The sequence below is a fragment of the Diaporthe batatas genome (genome assembly GCF_019321695.1).
Source record: "Diaporthe batatas strain CRI 302-4 chromosome Unknown Contig00004, whole genome shotgun sequence".
NCBI lineage: Eukaryota > Fungi > Ascomycota > Sordariomycetes > Diaporthales > Diaporthaceae > Diaporthe > Diaporthe batatas.
The window spans coordinates 336780-354402 of record NW_025408551.1 but is presented as its reverse complement, the minus strand read 5'-3'; the positions used below and the strand labels follow the sequence as shown (position 1 = coordinate 354402).

Here is a 17623-nt window from a genome sequence, read left to right as displayed (position 1 = left end):
TCGCCGTCATCCCGACCTCGAGCAGCCAAGTCCATCCTGAACTTGCGGCTTTCGGGTATGCGATGCTTAATTGCCTGTGTGTTTTGGCCCGTCATCTCACTCGTAGGGGTCACTGGCCCATTGCCACCTCTTGGTTGTTTCAATGCCATCCTGTCCGCCGTCCGCCTGAACATCCCGTTGACTGTCAGTTCATCAAACCTTGGCAGCCTTCTGCCTTCGCGACCTCCCAGCCGCCAGCGGGCATTGCAATGTGGCCAGTCGCGCGCCGCCATTGTTTGCCCTCGGCATATCGCGCTCCCAGGCCTATAATACAACTACACTTGCTACCGAGCCGCATGTCACATGGTCCGGCCAGAGGAGTGGAACACGGCGACGGCACTTCATCCTCCCGTTTTAGGCGCTGTAGGACGCTTGTTTAGATGGCCCCTTCATGGTTCTCATCGTCCCTCAGTATCCTGCCGGCCTCTCTACTAACTTATCATCAAGCGAGAAAGTTCTTGTCAGTTTAGTAGTAGTCCGTCGTCGAAACGACCGAATCCCACCTGGGCCCGCTCTGGCGAGGCCAATTTGATTAACAAGTCTTGGGGCTTGGCAGGCTGGTCTTGACCTGCTTCTGGCGCCCTCGAACCCTTGCAAGCCATGGAAGAAAGGAGATGGTAGACCGTCTAGTAGTAGCCAAGACCAGTTCATCGTGTTCGCTCAGACTATCCAGACTTCTCCAGATGGCAAAACTCAAAACACCAGGGGCAGTCGTCACACGTGCGTTCGCACAGAGCCCTCTCGGTTAAATATCGCAAGAAGAAAAACAGTGGGATCTTGCAGGCTTCGAGTTTACCCAGCCGTGTCCTGCAGGTCCCAAAAAATGTTCCGCGCCCAGACAGGGACAAGGGCAAACTACCCTTTTCTCCCGACCAAGAAGCTTTGTGGGATACCCTGCTCCCACCAGCGCCATTGCTGTCCAAGCTTTGACACTTCATGCTCTGGCGATCCGCAAGAGCAAATCGCTGCTCTGGTTGTGGAGGCGCGTATGTTTGCGGGCGGGCTCCATGATACAAGCTGTTCTGGAAGCTTTTGGCACCAGTTCGGGATTTCCGGCTAGATATTGCCGTGCCTTATGCCTTGGTTCGTTTCTTCTGTCTCGTCTGGTTGGCATCGCCCCAGTGATTCCAGATGAATCGCGTCTCTGAGTCGTGGTCGCCGCTTACAAACTGCCGGATGCGCATTGCAGCACAAGGGCCATATTCCTCGACATCTGGACCTTGAGCACAACAAATGCTGCGTTCGTCCATGATCTGGATAACGCTCTGCCAGAAGAAGGAGAGGCATCCCAAAAGGATTGTCTTCTACGGCTGTCGTGCCCCAAGGGGCTCTGCTCGGCGGCAGAGGCACAATTGGGCTAGACGAAACTCGGCATGGTGGTGGGCCCCGGTGGATGTGGAGTCGTTCTGAGAAGCTTGCGTACACAGTTCCTACCCAAGTTCACTTGTTTCTGGACTGACATGCACCACAGGTCGTCAATCTCGAACAGAGCATGGTCTGGTCTAGTCTTGACCAACCCCAGCTGCGGGCCTGGACCGGGTCGGGAGAGGGTCAGCCTGTTGTCTTGCAGGCGCCTTCCTTTGGGCAGAAAACCGGGAATCTGGTGAAGGACGGAGAAGACGTACGAATCCAGCTTCCAGAGTGCTGCTCGGGCCAGGTGCCTTGCTTACGTCGCCTGCTGAGTGAGATGTCACACTTGCGTGTGTAGAAAGCCCTCGGGGTGCACGCCCGTTCGGGGCTGATCTACGTGAGCCCAAACGGAGAGCAGACGTGTCTCTGCTGCAGGAGTGTCATGAACAGACATGGGAGCTGGTGCTATGCCACGCTGCAGATTTAAGTTTTGACTTGCTGCCGTGGGATCGGTATGATGAGCATCGCATCATATCAACCAAGGGGTCTGCCGAACGCTATCGAGGCTCGGGCCAAGAGCATCTAGATGTACAGAACTGGTATACTGGGTCTGGCTCAGGTAATTACTCAACATGGAAAAAACCCAATTCGATAGTGTCCGTCAACCTGTTGGATGAGGTTCGCCTGGTGCTTGGCATGCACAATGTGCCGCTCCACAATTTGCCGATGAAGGCCCGAACAGCTCCGGTCGCTGAATACCGGAGCTGTGGGTTTGCAGTCGGGGCGGGTTGCCGAGATGACCCGGCGGAAAGCCGAGAATGCGAGCACATGTCGAATCAGGACCAAAGGATCAGTGTCAGACATATGATGGAGACGGAGAGTCGGATGCGCTGTTGATGACTGGGCGAAGTCCAACGTCTCGGTTTGCGCGTGCCTCGGGTGGACCAGAATGCTGGGTCGTTCTGCCAAAGTATTCTACCACAGTACGTAGTGGGTACCTGGGTACCCGGGTACCTGGGCACGCAGCTGTCTCTCGCATGCGTCATTCCAGCACCACAACCCACCAAATACACACACAGCATGCGAGCTACTCGGTACGTCCAAGTCTCGCTAATCTTATCTCGGGCTTATCTTATTAGTACGTCAAGGCAGACAGACAAAGGCTCAATGCTCTCTCTCTGAGCACTTTCTATGCACCAATTGACCCGCTGGGGCAAAGAGCCAGCCTCACAGACCTCGGTCGGCAAAATGACTCGGTCGGGTGGATTGCACACTGTATTGATTCCGGGCGAATGGCTGTCTGTTGTCGATGCGCACGTGCTTGACAGGCCTGCTTTTCTTGCAGCTGCCAGTGCGAACTGGGGCGTGGGGTGCATTACAAACCTAGGTACCTAGGCACCTAGGCACTTGGATACGGAGCAGGTGTCAAAAGTTGGAAGGCGGGAAGAAAAAAAATTGGTATACCAGATAAATAAACTGAGTGGTGGGTGACTGATGGCCGCCACCCAGCAAAGAGAGAAGGGGAGAGAGGGCGATTGAGAGCTCCATCTTATCGGGTCGGATAAGCTGGGAGAAAAAACGCGCTTTCAGCCCTCAGCTGGAGCCCACTCCCGGCCCCCACCACCTCAGATTCCTTTGCTTTTCATCGACTCATCAGCCTCCTAAGTTCCTAGATCCTCTGTCCGTTTCCCTATATTTCCTCTAGAACGGTATCCCTAGAACCCCTCCGCCCGGCAATTGCCTCGCCCTCACCTAGATTCGAAGCCATGGCTTCCTCCTCGCGAGCTCTGGCCCTGAACAAGCTCGCGACCCGCCAGTTCGGTGTCGCCCGCATGCAGCAGTACGCTGTCGCATCGCGCATCCTCGCATCCTCGGCTCGCTCCCTGGCTACCACCACGCCCTCCAGCCGCCCTCTTCCTCTTGCTGCTGCCAGCATACGCCCTATAGCTCGTCACTCCCAGAGGCAGTACTCCGAGTCGTCCGCGCCCCCGCCGCCCCCCAGGAAGTCGGGAAAGATCAGGACCACATTCAGGTGGACATGGCGCCTCTTCTACCTCTCCGTCCTCGGCACCCTCGCCTATGTCAGCTACGAAGTCTGGGACATCAGGCACCCGGAGCCTCAGGTCAACCCCGACCCTTCCAAGAAGACCCTCGTCATCCTGGGTAAGCTCACATCCTGCCCTGCGTCTGTCAGTCGCCCGCCTGCCCGCCCGTTGCTAATCCTGTCGCTCCCCTGCGCCTCCAGGCACCGGCTGGGGATCCGTGGCTCTCCTCAAGAAACTTGACACCGAGAACTACAACGTCGTCGTCATCTCGCCCCGAAACTACTTCCTCTTCACCCCCTTGCTCCCCTCGTGCACCACCGGCACCATCGAGCACCGCTCCATCATGGAACCAGTGCGCACGATCCTCCAGTCCAAGAAGGCCTCTGTCAAATACTACGAAGCCGAGGCCCACTCGATCGACCCCGAGCGCAAGGTCGTCAAGATCAAGGATGATTCCGAGGTCAAGGGCGCTGTCACCGAGACCGAAGTCCCCTACGACATGCTGGTCGTTGGTGTTGGTGCCGAGAACGCCACCTTCGGCATCCCCGGTGTCCGCGAGCATTCGTGCTTCCTCAAGGAGATTGGCGACGCTCAGCAGATCCGCAAGAAGATCATGGACTGCGTCGAGACCGCTGCCTTCAAGGACCAGACCCCAGAGGAGATCAACAGGCTCCTCCACATGGTCGTTGTCGGCGGAGGCCCCACCGGTGTTGAGTTTGCCGGTGAGCTGCAGGACTTCTTCGAGGAGGACATCAAGCGTCTTATCCCGGACATCAGCGATCGCTTCAAGGTCACCCTGATCGAGGCCCTGCCCAACGTCCTGCCCTCCTTCTCCAAGCAGCTGATTGAGTACACCGAGAGCACTTTCGCCGAGGAGAAGATCGACATCAGGACAAAGACAATGGTCAAGAACGTCACTGACACCTATGTCGAGGCCGAGGCTGTGGGCCCAGATGGCAAGAAGGAGCTCATTCGGTTCCCTTACGGCCTGCTGGTCTGGGCCACGGGTAACGCCGTCCGCCCCATAGTCAAGAACCTAATGTCGAGCATTGCCGCTCAGAAGGACTCCCGCCGCGGCCTCGCCGTCAACGAGTATCTGGTCGTCCAGGGGGCCCGTGACATCTGGGCCGTGGGCGACTGCGCCGTCGCCGGATACGCGCCCACCGCCCAGGTCGCCTCGCAGGAGGGCGCCTTCCTGGCCAAGCTCTTTAACAACATGGCCAAGACTGAGGAGCTGGAGCGCAACATCCGCGAGCTCTCCTCGTCGCTGAACCTCAAGCCCGGCAACTCGGCCGACTCGTCCAAGCAGATCGAGGAGTACGAGAGGCAGCTCCGCCGCATCAAGGACATTAAGCCCTTCCACTACTCGCACCAGGGCAGTCTCGCGTACATTGGCAGCGAGAAGGCAGTCGCGGACGTTGCTTGGTTCAACGGCAATGTCGCATCCGGTGGTACCTGGACGTACCTGTTTTGGAGGAGCGCGTATCTCTCAATGTGCTTCAGCAGTAAGTGCCCCATTCCCTGTTGGTTGTCATGGTCATCGACTGACTTGGATATCTCTAGCTCGAAACCGTCTCCTGGTCATCAACGACTGGGCAAAGTCTAAGGTTTTTGGGCGTGACGTGTCCCGAGAGTGATTAAATTCAGGGGGGACCCAGACCCCCTTTTGAGTTCGGGCTCCAGTTGTCCCGGGTTGTGATGCAGTGTAATACATGTGCTTGATATCCCAATGTCTGGTGACTTTATTTGAATGGGCGTCAGGCGGGTTTATAGACTTTGTGTTATTACTGGGGGCTTGCGACGGGCAAACACAAAACGCATAGACTTGGGTAATCTTTTTGTGGTGAGGGAATGAGGGCTTTGTTTTATGAGCCTTGACTTGTTGTATATCTTAGTTATGTGACGAATTTATTTTGTTAAATGACTTCTCCGTGCGATGTTGGCACGGAAGTCTCCTCTTGATCTCAGCCTGGCTCTCTCTGTATCTTCGGTTGGATTTGGTTTCCCTACCCCTAGTATAAACCTGTCCTGACACAACATCATCGCCCACCTAGGTATATGATTCGACTTTGCTTGTCAGCTTCTGAACGGTCATGAGGTGCATGCGCATCGAGCAACAAAGAACTGCAAGGCGGTCTCAGCCCGCAGAGTCTGGCAGCGTGGGCTGACCCATGATTCAAGCTCGACATGAGCTATTGTCTTCAGCCTGCATATCAATCTGTCTGACTGCCAGTCGGGACATTTCAGCCAGATTCTCGAGGTCATCCAAGGCCTTGCTCTGTCGATGTGGACACTGTCGATACAAGCAAGTCTTAGTACCACACTAGAATATTATGTACCTAGGCATGTCGTGTTTCTCGTGGCCGTCTTTCCGCGTCTAATTCTTTGCCATCAGTCCAAGTCTCTGTTGATGCATGCTGCTCCATTTCATTACCCAGTCCTACTCCAGACCTCTTCGCCCAAGACTGTGCAGGAGTTGCGTCTATCTTTCACCAAGACTTGTGCTTCTGTGACATTCTCAGGACCCGAATAGCAAGACGGAATGATTTTTAGGGTTATTTCGCAACTGTTTTAGATCTATTCCGTACTTGTCCGAAGCTATACACGGCGCCTTCACATAGTTACACAACATGAGAGAGCGTACTTATGCATTCACATTCCGCAAAGCTAACAGTATAAGGAAATTCTTTCCTATTTGATAGATTTTGATCTCATGATTAAAACAACTTATATCCAAACTTGATTACGGCCTTTATTTTCCGCCGAACATATCTTAATAACTGGTCTCTTTCTCCAGTTGTACACATACTAAGTTGTGAATATCTTCTTGAGTTCTATTGGCATCGAAATTTTAATATAATTGCTGTGCTTATCGTATCAGTGCACAATTCATCGTAGTATGACTCCAGCACGAAATAATCACAATGCGAGCAACAACATACCTAGGTACACTGGGGCAAAGTCCCCTCTCCCCAACTGCTCTACAGATGTCCATCCGCGCTTCAAACCGTCCATAGCTAGACAACAATTTGAGACAGCGCTTGCAATTTTCAGTAATCATCTCCGGCCAGGAACTCTCACAGCATGCGAGAACCAGAGGACGCAGCTAGTTTTCAAAACAACATGAAAGGCCGGCGCTACCAAAAGTACCCCCGAGCCGTAGGACGCATCCACGGGCATGCAGGCGGCCGCAACATCGTCATGTTGTCTCAGGTCTCCTCCCTTCTCCAACCGGCCGCGCAGGAGCGTAACGTAAAGATCCACGTCGGACTATCTTTGTGAGATATATATTGTTGCCCGCGGACACCGGAGCCAGCCGGTTCCGAGGCCAACACTCGAGGGCAAAACCTGGCACCTCCTTCTGCCTTGGTCGTGTCTTTGACTTTGTGCATGGTCCGACGGACGCATCTCTGGTCGCACCGCACGAGACAGCCACTTCGAATTTCCGGGACTTGTACGACCGCCGGTGACGGCCTATGGCTTCTGTAGCGCCTGCCCCATGCGGAATCTTCTGCATGATTTACACGGTAGGCCTTGGCCGAGGTGTTCCAAGATCAGGCGGGTACGGATGCCGTGCTGCTCGAGTGCTATTTATTACGGGGACATCGACTTGCCTTTTGTCACTTGTGTGACTGTCAAGCAAATGGGACCGAGGTAGAACCTCAAGCGATCATGTGAAATTATTCCAGGTGCCTTGAAATTGCAATGGTCTGAATAGCGTCTTGTGAAGAGAAGGGGTGGGATTGAAATGGGACCAACTCTCTTGGCTAGAACCCTATTCGGGCCTTTTGTATGGGATTAATGCATTTATTCTGCTTGTGTAGCATGGCATGGTTTGGAATAGAGAGAGAAAAAAAAAAAAAAAAAAAAAGAAGCAAATGGTCTTAGTATCTGCCTGAAGTCCTTCCAAGTGCAGATCATTGGCGCCGGGGCACATTCCAATTGATCTTGTCGCAAAGCTTTTACTGGCAAAGTGACAGCACCTACGGCTATCACGGATTCTGCCAAGGGCTGGCTTTTGGTGCCATGTTCAGTCTGTTTTCGAGAGTAAGCGACTCGCACGGAAAACGGCGTCCATATCAGCCCAGTCGCCTTGCCACTCTGTAGAGCCCATTCAAGCCTGCTCAGTTTCCCCATCGGTCTGTGAGACTGTCTACTTTCGACCTTCGATTGAAGAAATCATGACCTACAACTGGCAGGTTGCTTTGGTCTTTACAACTCTTAGTGTCATTTTCATCTAACTCGACATAGAGATCCAAGACACCAGTGACAAAGGTGAGCTACTATCGTATTATAACTACTGTTATCGACATCGTATTCTTTCCAAGCGCTGGGTCTAGAGTGCTTACCACCGTATGAAGGCGCTATGTATGTCATCGGACGTATACGGAATAGAAGCGAAACCACATAGAAGGTGGCAACAACCACTGGGACGTGTAGCACTGAATATCTTGGGGCCTATCCAAGAACAACACCTAGATACACTCGGTACAGGAAAGTTCTCCCCTCTGCAAAAGCCCGACAGTAAGCTTAGTAGACCTCAGTACTTGTTTGTTCAGTACCAAAAGTCAGTTCTGACATGCGGCTGCATGAACGGCTCGCTCACGGCGGCCCAAAGACAGCTTCACCCGCGTTCATGACCTGCTCACTGGGCAGACAACGGGAAGCCAGGCAACTCTGGGAACGGCCGCCCTTTGGCCCACGACCCCGATTCTTCCTGCTTACCGGGGTCGAGCTTGGTTGGGTGCCGCAGGGCCGCATGGGGCTCTTGACGGCCTTGACTTGTGGGAGGTCTCACCATGGGGCACCCGCGCCGCAAATTGTCTTGGGCAAGGTAGGCCAGCCCCCCCTAAAGCCCACGACGTAGCCCGGGGTAGCATGGTGCATAGGGGAGGATCTAATGCAATGCAGTAGAGATGTACCGGTACCGAGTGAGTGGTCATGACGAGCTGAGATGCGCCCAGGCGGCGCTGCTAAACCGGAGAGGGTGGAAGGGCACTGAAGGGCACTGGGCCTGCGGTCACCCCGCGGCCGAGGAAAGGTCGAACAGGTGGGTTGAGCATAGGCAGACGGGGGCGGTTTGTCGATCACATATTCAAAGCAGGTCTTTGGCCGAAGCAGTCGGCAGCATGGTAACGTAAGCCGACGTAGTTCGCATAGTTGGCGTAGTTGAGAGGGCTGTCAGCACTAAGCGGGCGTGTGTCTCGGCGCGGCGTAGTCTTGTGGGTGTCAAGGAGGCCAGGGAGGAGTGGTGGCAGTCCGAGGGGGCCGAGGGTGCCATCGTGTGTTCCGGGAACGGCATATGTTGGGTCGAGAAGGGAGGTGGTGGCTGCGGTGCGATGGCAGAGGCTGCAGGCTGCAGGCTGCAAGCTGCAAGCTGCGAGATGCAGGCCCAGCCACGCCTGGTAACGTGTGCTCGGCGTGTGTGCTGTCGGACTGGACTGTCAGGACTGTGTATCTCAACGGCCAGGCGCAAGCAGCAGAGATCACAGATCGGAGGCCAGGGCCAGCCGGGCTCTGCTCAGCCGCAGCCCTGCCCCTGACCTGCAGTTGCGAGTTGCAGAGGGCGTCATGACAGGATGGTTGCGGCGCTACTGCACCGCGAACTCCGAGTGCCACCTCGAGCAAGGCAACGCGGGCTGCGGGCGGAACGAGGTCTGCGAGGTCAAAGTCGTTGTTGGATGCTGTTCCATCAGAGAGACAGCAACCACGTACTGACCCAAGACGTACTGACCAGTAGGTACCAAGGTAGCTTGGTACCTAGGTACCTACCTAGGTAGCCAAGTACTTATACGGAAATAAGGCGGGCACGTGGGACGTGGGAGATGCGATTCCAGGTCACAAGGGCATCCCCTCGGCGGCCAGCAGCGGGGGGTGATTGGGCTGCCAGGCTGCCAGGCCGCCAGGGCTGCTGGGCCGCAGACCTGGCCCCAGAGCTCTCCTTCCCCCACGGGCCTGACGGGCCTGACGGGCAGGCATCATGTCGCAACGCCGCAACCGTCGTCACATCCGCGACTCGTCCTCTCGCCTTAGCCCCAACCTTGTCGCCCTGCGCAGACTGCTGGCTCTCGTTTGACCATTATCGGTCCCGTACTGGTACCACCGCCGAGCCAGGGCACACGCCCGGGCCAGCGGGGGCAGCGGGGCCCTCGAGCAGCAAGGAGAATTGTCTTGTGGGAGCCTCATGGCGGACCCCAGATTGATCGACGCACGAGGACACCACTCGGCCTCCCGACTGGTCCAATTGCGAGCTGACGGGCGGCCATTGACGGCCTCAGGCCATGTTCTCGAGGCCGTCCTTCTTGCTCCCTCGGGCCTGCTGACCACGACCTTGCTGCTGCTGCCTTCCAAGCCGACAAGAAGACAGGTCGTGGCAGCATCATCTGTGTAGACGAACCCGCCCCTGCCAGTACGAGGGTTGCACGGCCAAAGGAAGCACGGGAGCGCGGGGACGAGGGCTTCCCACCCCCCCCCACAGATCTCCAAGAACATCGTATACCGTACCATGCCAGTCCCTGTCTTTTTTTTGCTCTTGTCTTGTCCTTCCCACATCGTGTGGTGGCATTCCTGACGCCCGTGGTCCATGGCCCGTTGCCCCCAGGCCCGTCTGACAGGCAAATCAGCCCCGCCGCCAAAGCATATGCCGTCGATTGCCATCCCGCGATCCTTGGACGTCGACTCTGACCTCAAGCTCAAACTACTGCACGGCATAAGCAATATTGTCAATCATTTTACCCGGGGAGGACACTGACGGGTCTGCGGCTATCACAGGGTGCAAGGTCCGAGCCCGAGATCGTCCTAGCAAACTTCATCCTAGGAAATTCCATCCGACCCCAAACCTTGCACGCCTCTGTCGCACCGCGCCCGCGTCAGGGCAACAAAGGTCATTTCGGATTCCTGGCGTCCTGCATTAACTACTGCCTGCGCAGGCCCAGTGCCCGTCCTAGAGTTACATCAACGGCTCACCAAGCCAGTTGCCCTCGAGAATGTACTCCGTACCCGGCCATAGTTTGAGTAGTCGTGTGAAATTGAAGCCAATTGCTAGCCAGTGCCGGTGCAGCCTACATCAGATTCAGGTGACAATCCCACCCTCGCCCTGACAAGTCTTGGCCCTGCTGCGTCGCGCTTCGACATGCACTGGGGAATGAATACCTAGGGATTGAGATTTTTTTTTTGAATTTTGCTCGATTGTTGAAATTAACTACTAGACAAGGACAAAGGAGCAATGAGGCCAACCAAGTAAATGGCGCCTCCGTGTCCCCGCCACCAGGACGGGACACCCAAACCCACCACGACCAGCATTTCATGCTCCACGGAGGCGAACACAACATGGCCTGCCGGGGGGAAACCTGCCCCCCCGTGGTCAATCATGTCGCCTCACGTGAGCTCTTGTTCCCCGAACCCATCCCAGCAAACCCCCCCAAGTCTGCTGCCGAGGAGGACTTTACACTCAACCCGTACAGCATTTGGGGGTGACCGGGACGGCCCAGGGTAACATGTAGTGAAATGAACTACCAATTTCCTTCCCTTTGCTCGTGCCTTGCTTTTCAACCCAGACTCGGCCCAGAAACTGGCCCTTTCGCCGCTGTCTTGTCGTGGACAGGCAGACCTGCTTGCGCAAAAAGGCGCGCCCTTGAAGCGGATCGGATGTCCCTTCTCCTCCTGAGCTGGCAGGACTGAGATGGGATCTCGTCTCCTATTTCAACGAGGTCCACGACATTCCGATGGCGTTGAGAATGAGTCGTACTCAGCAGCGGCGCCGAGAGGGCAGGCCGGACTTTGCTCGCGTTCCTGCGCAGCAGAGTACCGTTGATTGTCTCGGCTCTTGTTCGTGCTCTTTCGGCCTCCCCATACAGCATTCCATCCCCCGGCCCTCCAGCCCTTTGGTTCAAAGAGGAAGGAGGGGTAGGGCACCTGGTCTCTCGCGTCGACGACACCCTGTGTCAAATTGTGCTTCCGACCTTGCAATATTCCTGATATTGTTGTTTGTCTTTCAGCTCGACGTCTTTTCCTCTTCAGCCTTGGAGTGCCGCAAGTCCCCACGGAGTCCAGTCCAGTGATCAAGTTGTCGGCATTGAATCATCCGCCACCCAGACAGGCTATGTGGTTCGTGCCGTTTCGTTTCGAATGAGGTCGTGGGCCCCAGCCTCAGGCCAGGCGCGCAGGTCATCGTTCGTGAAATGGTCGTGGTTCCAAGCTCGTTAGGTGGTGGTTGTGTCTGTCATCCAAGGTCGTGAAATCGTACATGAGAAAAAGAGAAAAGGAAACCCAGGTTCAAAGGATTGTGGTGTTGAAGCGGTCGAAACGGCCACATCGCGTATGGGGGTATCATCTGAGAGAGCCTTTTTATGCCGCCGAGAAAATCCAAATAGAGAAGAGGAGTTAGGAATCCAGACTTTCTGTCCCGGTCCTTTCTTGCCGGGCTGTTGTGCATTGCTGCATGATCCTCTTATTGTCAGACGCATAGGTGAGAGACAGAAGAAATAGAAAAGAAAACAGGACAACCAAACCAAAGAAAAGAATACCAAAGGCCACCCTATATTGCGACAGTCCCTGCCTCGCCCCGAAAATGCATTCCAAACTTCCACCCTGGACCCAGTCGCAACGAGGAGATGAGATGGAGTGAGTGTGTGACCGAGCTTGCGGCTGCCTTGGTTTGGTGTTGGTATCCCGAAAATCTCAAAACTCCGGACAGGGAAAAGAAAAGAAAATCAAACGCTCGCTCGCTGTACAGAGGAAACCCAAGAACCCGTATGCCTGTGGAGAGAGATGACAAATGTTGTTGTGTACCCGAACCTGCTCCTTGGTATGCAAAACGCCGATGTGCCTTTGACATGTGATGAACTCAGTGAGGTGTCTCTCTAGCTCTGCCCGGATGCCAGTCTTTTTTTGAGGGTATTTTCTTCGGTGACGACAAAGGGAGCAATGGTGAGATGTCCCATAGGAGGTTCCCCCAGAGGCTTCCTCGGAACGAGATGTCCTAGGAGAGACGTTGGCTAGGAAGACGTAGCCTCTGGGTAGGTGTGGTTGTCTCCTCTGGCTGTTGATGGTTGTCACATGGTAGTCGCATACTCCTGATAGCGGTTGTGGTCCCATCCGAAGCCACCGTACCCGACGCTGACACCGCACTGTTGCGTGAGCATGCTAGGCAGGGGCAGTTGTGAGATGGATGGGATAGGGGCCGTCGCGACTGGTGAGCTGTAGAAGAACCCGGCCGAAGAGAAAGGCTGGCTGTAAGACGGGGTCTGAGGAGAAAGCGAGGCCTCGCTCATGCCCATGTTCGCCCAGATGGCGGGCATGCCCGACTCGGCAGAGGTTGTCACAACACTCGGGCTGGAAGGCAGGATCCTCCAAGCATCGACCGGTGCGGGAGCACTTGAGGGTGTTGTGGGCTGGGACCAGAAGCCTGCGCTGGCTGGTGAGCTCGGAAGCAGAGGGGGTTGGCGTATCACATCCACAATTCTGGGTGGCGGGGGCAATAAAGGCTTCATGAGTCCCATGAGCTGGTTCTTCACTTCCTCGCTCTTCCCGTTGAGAAGCTCGCCGGCTCCCTCCTCTTCGAGACCCTCGAGCGCTGACACATGCGTGCGGTACACGAACTTATTGACGGCCTGGACAAAGTCCTCGTGCAGTTTCTTGCATTGCTGGTCCTTCTCCGACCAGTCGTGCGTGGCGGCCTTGGCGTTGACACAGTGTATCTCCTTGTGATACTCTATGAGTGACTCAATAGTGTCAGGCGTGAGCTTGTACCCAACCTCGTTCCTCAGGACCATATCCACGTGGACAACATAAGCCTCCACATGGAGGAGCTGATAGTTGAATAAGGCCTCGACGAGGGGGTTTGAGTCCTTCCTCAACTCAGAGTCCGGAGCCTTGGGCAGCATCAGAGAGGTAAGGGTCCATATGGCGTTCGAGTTGGACAGGGTTTCGGTCAGGCATCTCTGGTGTTGCATGACGCTGTTGAGGGGACGTTTTACCCGGTTGATCCTCTTCAACGTTGCTGTCAGCCACTGCTCTGGGCGTCCTGAACCGAGGACGACGTTGACGGACGAGGCCCTTGGGGCAAATGCTGCCGCGGATGCTGGTAGTAGCTGTGGAGGCATCGTGAATGCGGTGTATCTTTTGGTAGGTGTTGGGGGGAAAAAGGAAAAAGGCCGGGTGTGAGGGTAGGAGGGCCAGGCGCCTAGAGAATCCGAGGAGAGCGGTGGAGTTCTTTTGGAACCTGGAGGTGAGACGGCAAAGGAATAATAAGAAAGAAGGATGACGGAGGCGGGTGGTCCCAAGGGTCAGGAACAATTAGCTCGCACGCCTGCAACCGCAAATAAGAAGAAGAGAATGGTAGACGAGGTACTCGTGAAAAAAAAGAAGGAGGGTGAGCAGGCTCGTAAAGGGTGGTGAGAGGATGGTGGGGTGTTATACTGCGCCGACTGCCTGACGGAAGCCCGACCTATGGGCCATGTACATAACTATCGTAGTGCCAGATGCAGCAAAGTGGAGTTGGGAGGCATCATGGCAGGGCACGGGGTGACGCTACCGCAGTACCTTGCCATTGCTCGGCACGCAGGCTCGCCTTGTCCGCGTATCCCACTGATTCTTGTTTCGATTCCCATCTGGCTCCCTCGGAACGATCCTTGGTCAGTTCTGAAAGGTACATAGTACGATTCTCGCCGCAAACAAGCAGCTGGCATCACCGGGGTACCTGGGAAGCGGAGCTGTGGGTGGAAGCAGGGATTTAGCCCGCCCAGCAGAGTGCCAGAGTGCCAGAGTGCCAGCACGAGACCAGGGATTCTGGCAGAGACCTCGGAACCTGTCTGCCAGCCAGGTCTGCTTGGTACGCTCACCCGCCCGTGAAAACCCAGTCTGTCCTCTGGTCTCCCGCTTCCTGTTCCTCAAGAGGTACGGGACTGGGCCAGGCGCCACTTCGCCGAGCGAAGCCGAACTGTACCGCGTCAAGGTACAGTACAAGGTGGGCTGTGTTCAACCCTGCATATAGCGAGGAAACCAATAGGTCCGAGGAGTCTAGGCAAGTGGCAGGACGCCAGAGGCGTGGCCTGCAACGGCAGCTGAAAGCTGCAGCAGCTGTAGCGGTGCAGCGCCACCGGGAGAGGGGGGGAAGCTTTGTACTGTACTGTACGTACAGGGACGACCGCCACCACCCTCAACAGCCGGGGAGCAGACCTGTGGAAGGGTGGGCCACCCGATCTCGTCTGGGACACCCATGTCTGCGGCCTCCCCTGCTCTTGGTCGAATGCCGGCCTCAGCGTCGACGGGGAATATGCACCCTGGCACACCAAGGTGACGGAACAAGCAGAGATTTTGAAGAGCGCACGGCCAGAGCACTAAGCGCCGTTTGCTCAACCCTGCACCCCAGCAGCACTCCCGGTCCGATTCTGCTCCCCATCTTCGACGTCAGGGAAGTTGAGTCACATTACCAATTACTTTGAGTGCAGGTACGCTGATAGAATGGTCCATCATCGCATGGCACGTTACCATGCATTGTGTAGTTGCTTCGCTGTGCCACGATCGATTCGCAACATGCATGGGGTTGTTGCACCTTGCTTTGACGGCTGAGAAGAAATTCACACCTGCGGACTTCGCAATATCGCTGTGCCCCCAGGCCACACTGCCAGAGCCTGTTCCCACCCAGGACAGAACAGCAGCCTGCAGTCCCTCGTAGCCTGTACCTTTGGCCGGCGTATAGACCTGGTGGTCCCGGTTCTCTGACCAAGCCAGGGCCGCCCGCAGACCGTTCCGCTGAGGACCTCCTAGATGATTCGAGGGAAGCACTATGCAAGTACCAAGTGCTCCGCTGAACCGGCCTAGAGGCAATCAAACCAAGCTCGAGGCGAGTAGGCCCATGAGCCGCCTGAGAAATGCGCTTACGCATGTCACTGTGGACTGTCGTCCGTTCCATGTGAATCTGACCGCACCTCACGCCGGGGCACAGCGTTTACTCAACCAGGCCCGCTACAATGAAATGGGGTCCAACGTTCATCACCGGGGACATTACAATGCTTGACCCATCGCCAGGGATCGTTGCCAGCCGCACAGCAAATTTGGATTGGAGAGAGCCACGGGGGAGGACGTCGTCATGGCTTCCATCTACCGAGACCTCTCCGTCCTTGACCCTGTCAAAACCGGGTCCTAAGAACATCTCTTTGTGCCCTTGAAACAGAGACATCTCCGTCATAATGGCCGCCAACCATGCCGGCGACAGCATAGCGCTTCACGGATGCTGGCGAGATCGCAGCCGGATCAGCGAATGAGCCTGGGGGAGACTTGTTGAACAGGGCACCGGTGCCGAAACCTGACCCGAATAGTGCTTCTGCATGACTTAGGCCCTCAGCCTTTGCCCCTGAAGATCTCCAAAGACACCTTCTGGGGTAAGATATCAGACATGTGAGGCTAGCATCGTGAGAACCCAGGGCTGGGACGATGGCAGGCAGGCCGCCCCGCTGGGCTATCCGTGTCTCACAGGTTCCCCGGAAGAGTGGCCTCAGAGAACCCCGGAATGAGACTCGTACGAATTTGGAAACCGAGACCCTTCGAGAAAGTCAAAGAGTAGCCGTCTAGAGAATCAACGAGGGCCTGTAGATGGCTTGTTGCAGTGTCGAGACCCATGCTAGCGTGGTTGATGGGCTGAGGTGTGGAAAGCTATGAGGCGGGCTACGAGATATCATTGGCCTGATGGCTTCAGCCAGAAATGGTCAGTATTATTTGGCTCACAAACGTTTCAGGATTCTGATTGGCCGGAAAATGGGAAAATGAGCCATGAAATGGAAATGGGCTGTCCGCGAAGGGGTACCCGCACCGTTGCGCAGGAGAAAGGAGTTCTGCGACAGGAAGGAGTTGGTGATGAAGAGGCATCCATGACAGACCAGGTACCGCTACCGTGGTGGGCTGAGACGGACCGGCGAGCTTAAGGTTGGCCATCGTGTGGCGCCAGCCGACGATTTGATCGCACGGCCTGGAGCGCGCCCAGACAGTGGAGGAACATGTTCTCTAGTCTATGGCCTTTGACAGCCAAGCAGCTCAGCTGGTTTCCCTTTTTGGACGGGCTCCGAGCCGCTCCAGGCGTCGGCGGCGGGTTCAGGCACTGTCTGGAGATGTCGTCTGGCAATCTCGGTTGACTCGAGATAGTTGGCCAATCCGGCGGACAGGTCGGAGGTGCAGCAGGGCTGGATGAAGCAAAGTGATCTACCTTGTGGGCCTTGCTCGAGTGACGCAGCCGACTTGCCGAAACGGGCGGCATGCATCACAGCTTGGTGGCCTGGGTGGGTGGACTTGGAGGCAAGATTCCAGCCGGGTGGGTTTCCTGTGGTTCCTGTGGTTCCTGTGGCATGGTTCGCGTCAAGGAAGCGCGGTGCGGCACAGCACTGGCGCGCTGGGGGCGTCGGTCATGCCCACTGGTGAGGGTGAAAATTACACCATTAGAACCATGCGCCCGCACCAGTGCACAGTAGCTGACATGGACACATCTGGCTGTCGACTCTGGACTCTGGCCTCTGGACTCTGGAACTGCATGCTGCGCCCTACACCGCTGCGGGTTGCGGAGTCCGCCTGGGCTGGCCGAGACTGAGTCAAAAAGAAAGGAAAAAACAAGTGCACTCGGTGGTGTAGGGCACTGCCGTGCTGCCGTGCTGCCGTGCTGAGGCAGGGTGGTTGGGTGCGTGCCATTCGAAGTGCCTCGTCCGACTGACGGCACGCGTGGTATTTGCAAAGCGCAGGCCGTTTCAGGGAAGAACGAAGCCCGGTGGACAGCAAGAATATGATCAGCGACCAGTAACTGATGATCATGAGCACTCAGCCACCGCTGGAGAAACAAGCCGTAGCACTCGTCGGTAGGCAAAGGGGCAGAGGGGCTGAGGGGGCGAAAAAAGAGGCTCGAACGAGACGGGACGACAGGGTGCAGGACTTGATGGAAGGACAGCCGAGGGAGGCGGACAGGCAGACAGGGAAGACAGCATCTGGAAGGTCTGGATGGGGGCCAAATTTAGAATTGGCGACGCCGAAGTCTAGTGACAGAAGGGGAAGGGGCGTACACCACCTCGGTACGGAGTACACCACCCAGGTACCTATCTAGGTTTAGCACAGCACCGCAGACTGCGCAGTGCATGCGTCCTGGCGGGGTGGCCAGGTACCTGGATCTATACGGAGCACATGCCTGCCTACCTGAACTAGGTAGGTAC

General features: G+C 56.1%; 3 protein-coding genes across 3 annotated transcripts; 1 reads left to right on the top strand and 2 right to left on the bottom strand.

Moving 5' to 3' along the window:
- Positions 1–2619: 2619 nt before the first annotated feature.
- On the top strand, positions 2620–5358 carry KVR01_004210 (uncharacterized protein). Its single transcript, XM_044791207.1, has 3 exons — positions 2620–3552; positions 3635–4939; positions 4998–5358. Exons 1-3 carry the CDS (start codon positions 3156–3158, stop codon positions 5069–5071), a joined length of 1776 nt encoding a protein of 591 aa, XP_044646374.1. The 5' UTR covers positions 2620–3155; the 3' UTR covers positions 5072–5358.
- A 4061-nt stretch (positions 5359–9419) lies between these two features.
- On the bottom strand, positions 9420–14120 carry KVR01_004023 (uncharacterized protein). Its single transcript, XM_044791219.1, has one exon. The coding sequence runs from the start codon at positions 13535–13537 to the stop codon at positions 12488–12490; it is 1050 nt and encodes a 349-aa protein (XP_044646187.1). The 5' UTR covers positions 13538–14120; the 3' UTR covers positions 9420–12487.
- Positions 14121–14889: 769 nt separating this feature from the next.
- Positions 14890–17419, bottom strand: KVR01_004359 (uncharacterized protein). Its single transcript, XM_044789708.1, has 2 exons — positions 16636–17419; positions 14890–16125 (listed from the first exon to the last, which is right to left on the bottom strand). The coding sequence occupies exon 1, from the start codon at positions 17229–17231 to the stop codon at positions 16857–16859; it is 375 nt and encodes a 124-aa protein (XP_044646523.1). The 5' UTR covers positions 17232–17419; the 3' UTR covers positions 14890–16125; positions 16636–16856.
- Between the last annotated feature and the right edge of the window lie 204 nt (positions 17420–17623).

Coding starts and splice junctions, on each gene's coding strand:
- KVR01_004210 (XM_044791207.1), top strand. CDS start 3,156: ATGGCTTCCTCCTCGCGAGCTCTGGCCCTGAACAAGCTCGCGACCCGC. Junction 3,553..3,634: donor GAAGACCCTCGTCATCCTGG/GTAAGCTCACAT, acceptor CTGCGCCTCCAG/GCACCGGCTGGGGATCCGTG. Junction 4,940..4,997: donor TCTCTCAATGTGCTTCAGCA/GTAAGTGCCCCA, acceptor GGATATCTCTAG/CTCGAAACCGTCTCCTGGTC.
- KVR01_004023 (XM_044791219.1), bottom strand. CDS start 13,537: ATGCCTCCACAGCTACTACCAGCATCCGCGGCAGCATTTGCCCCAAGG.
- KVR01_004359 (XM_044789708.1), bottom strand. CDS start 17,231: ATGATCATCAGTTACTGGTCGCTGATCATATTCTTGCTGTCCACCGGG.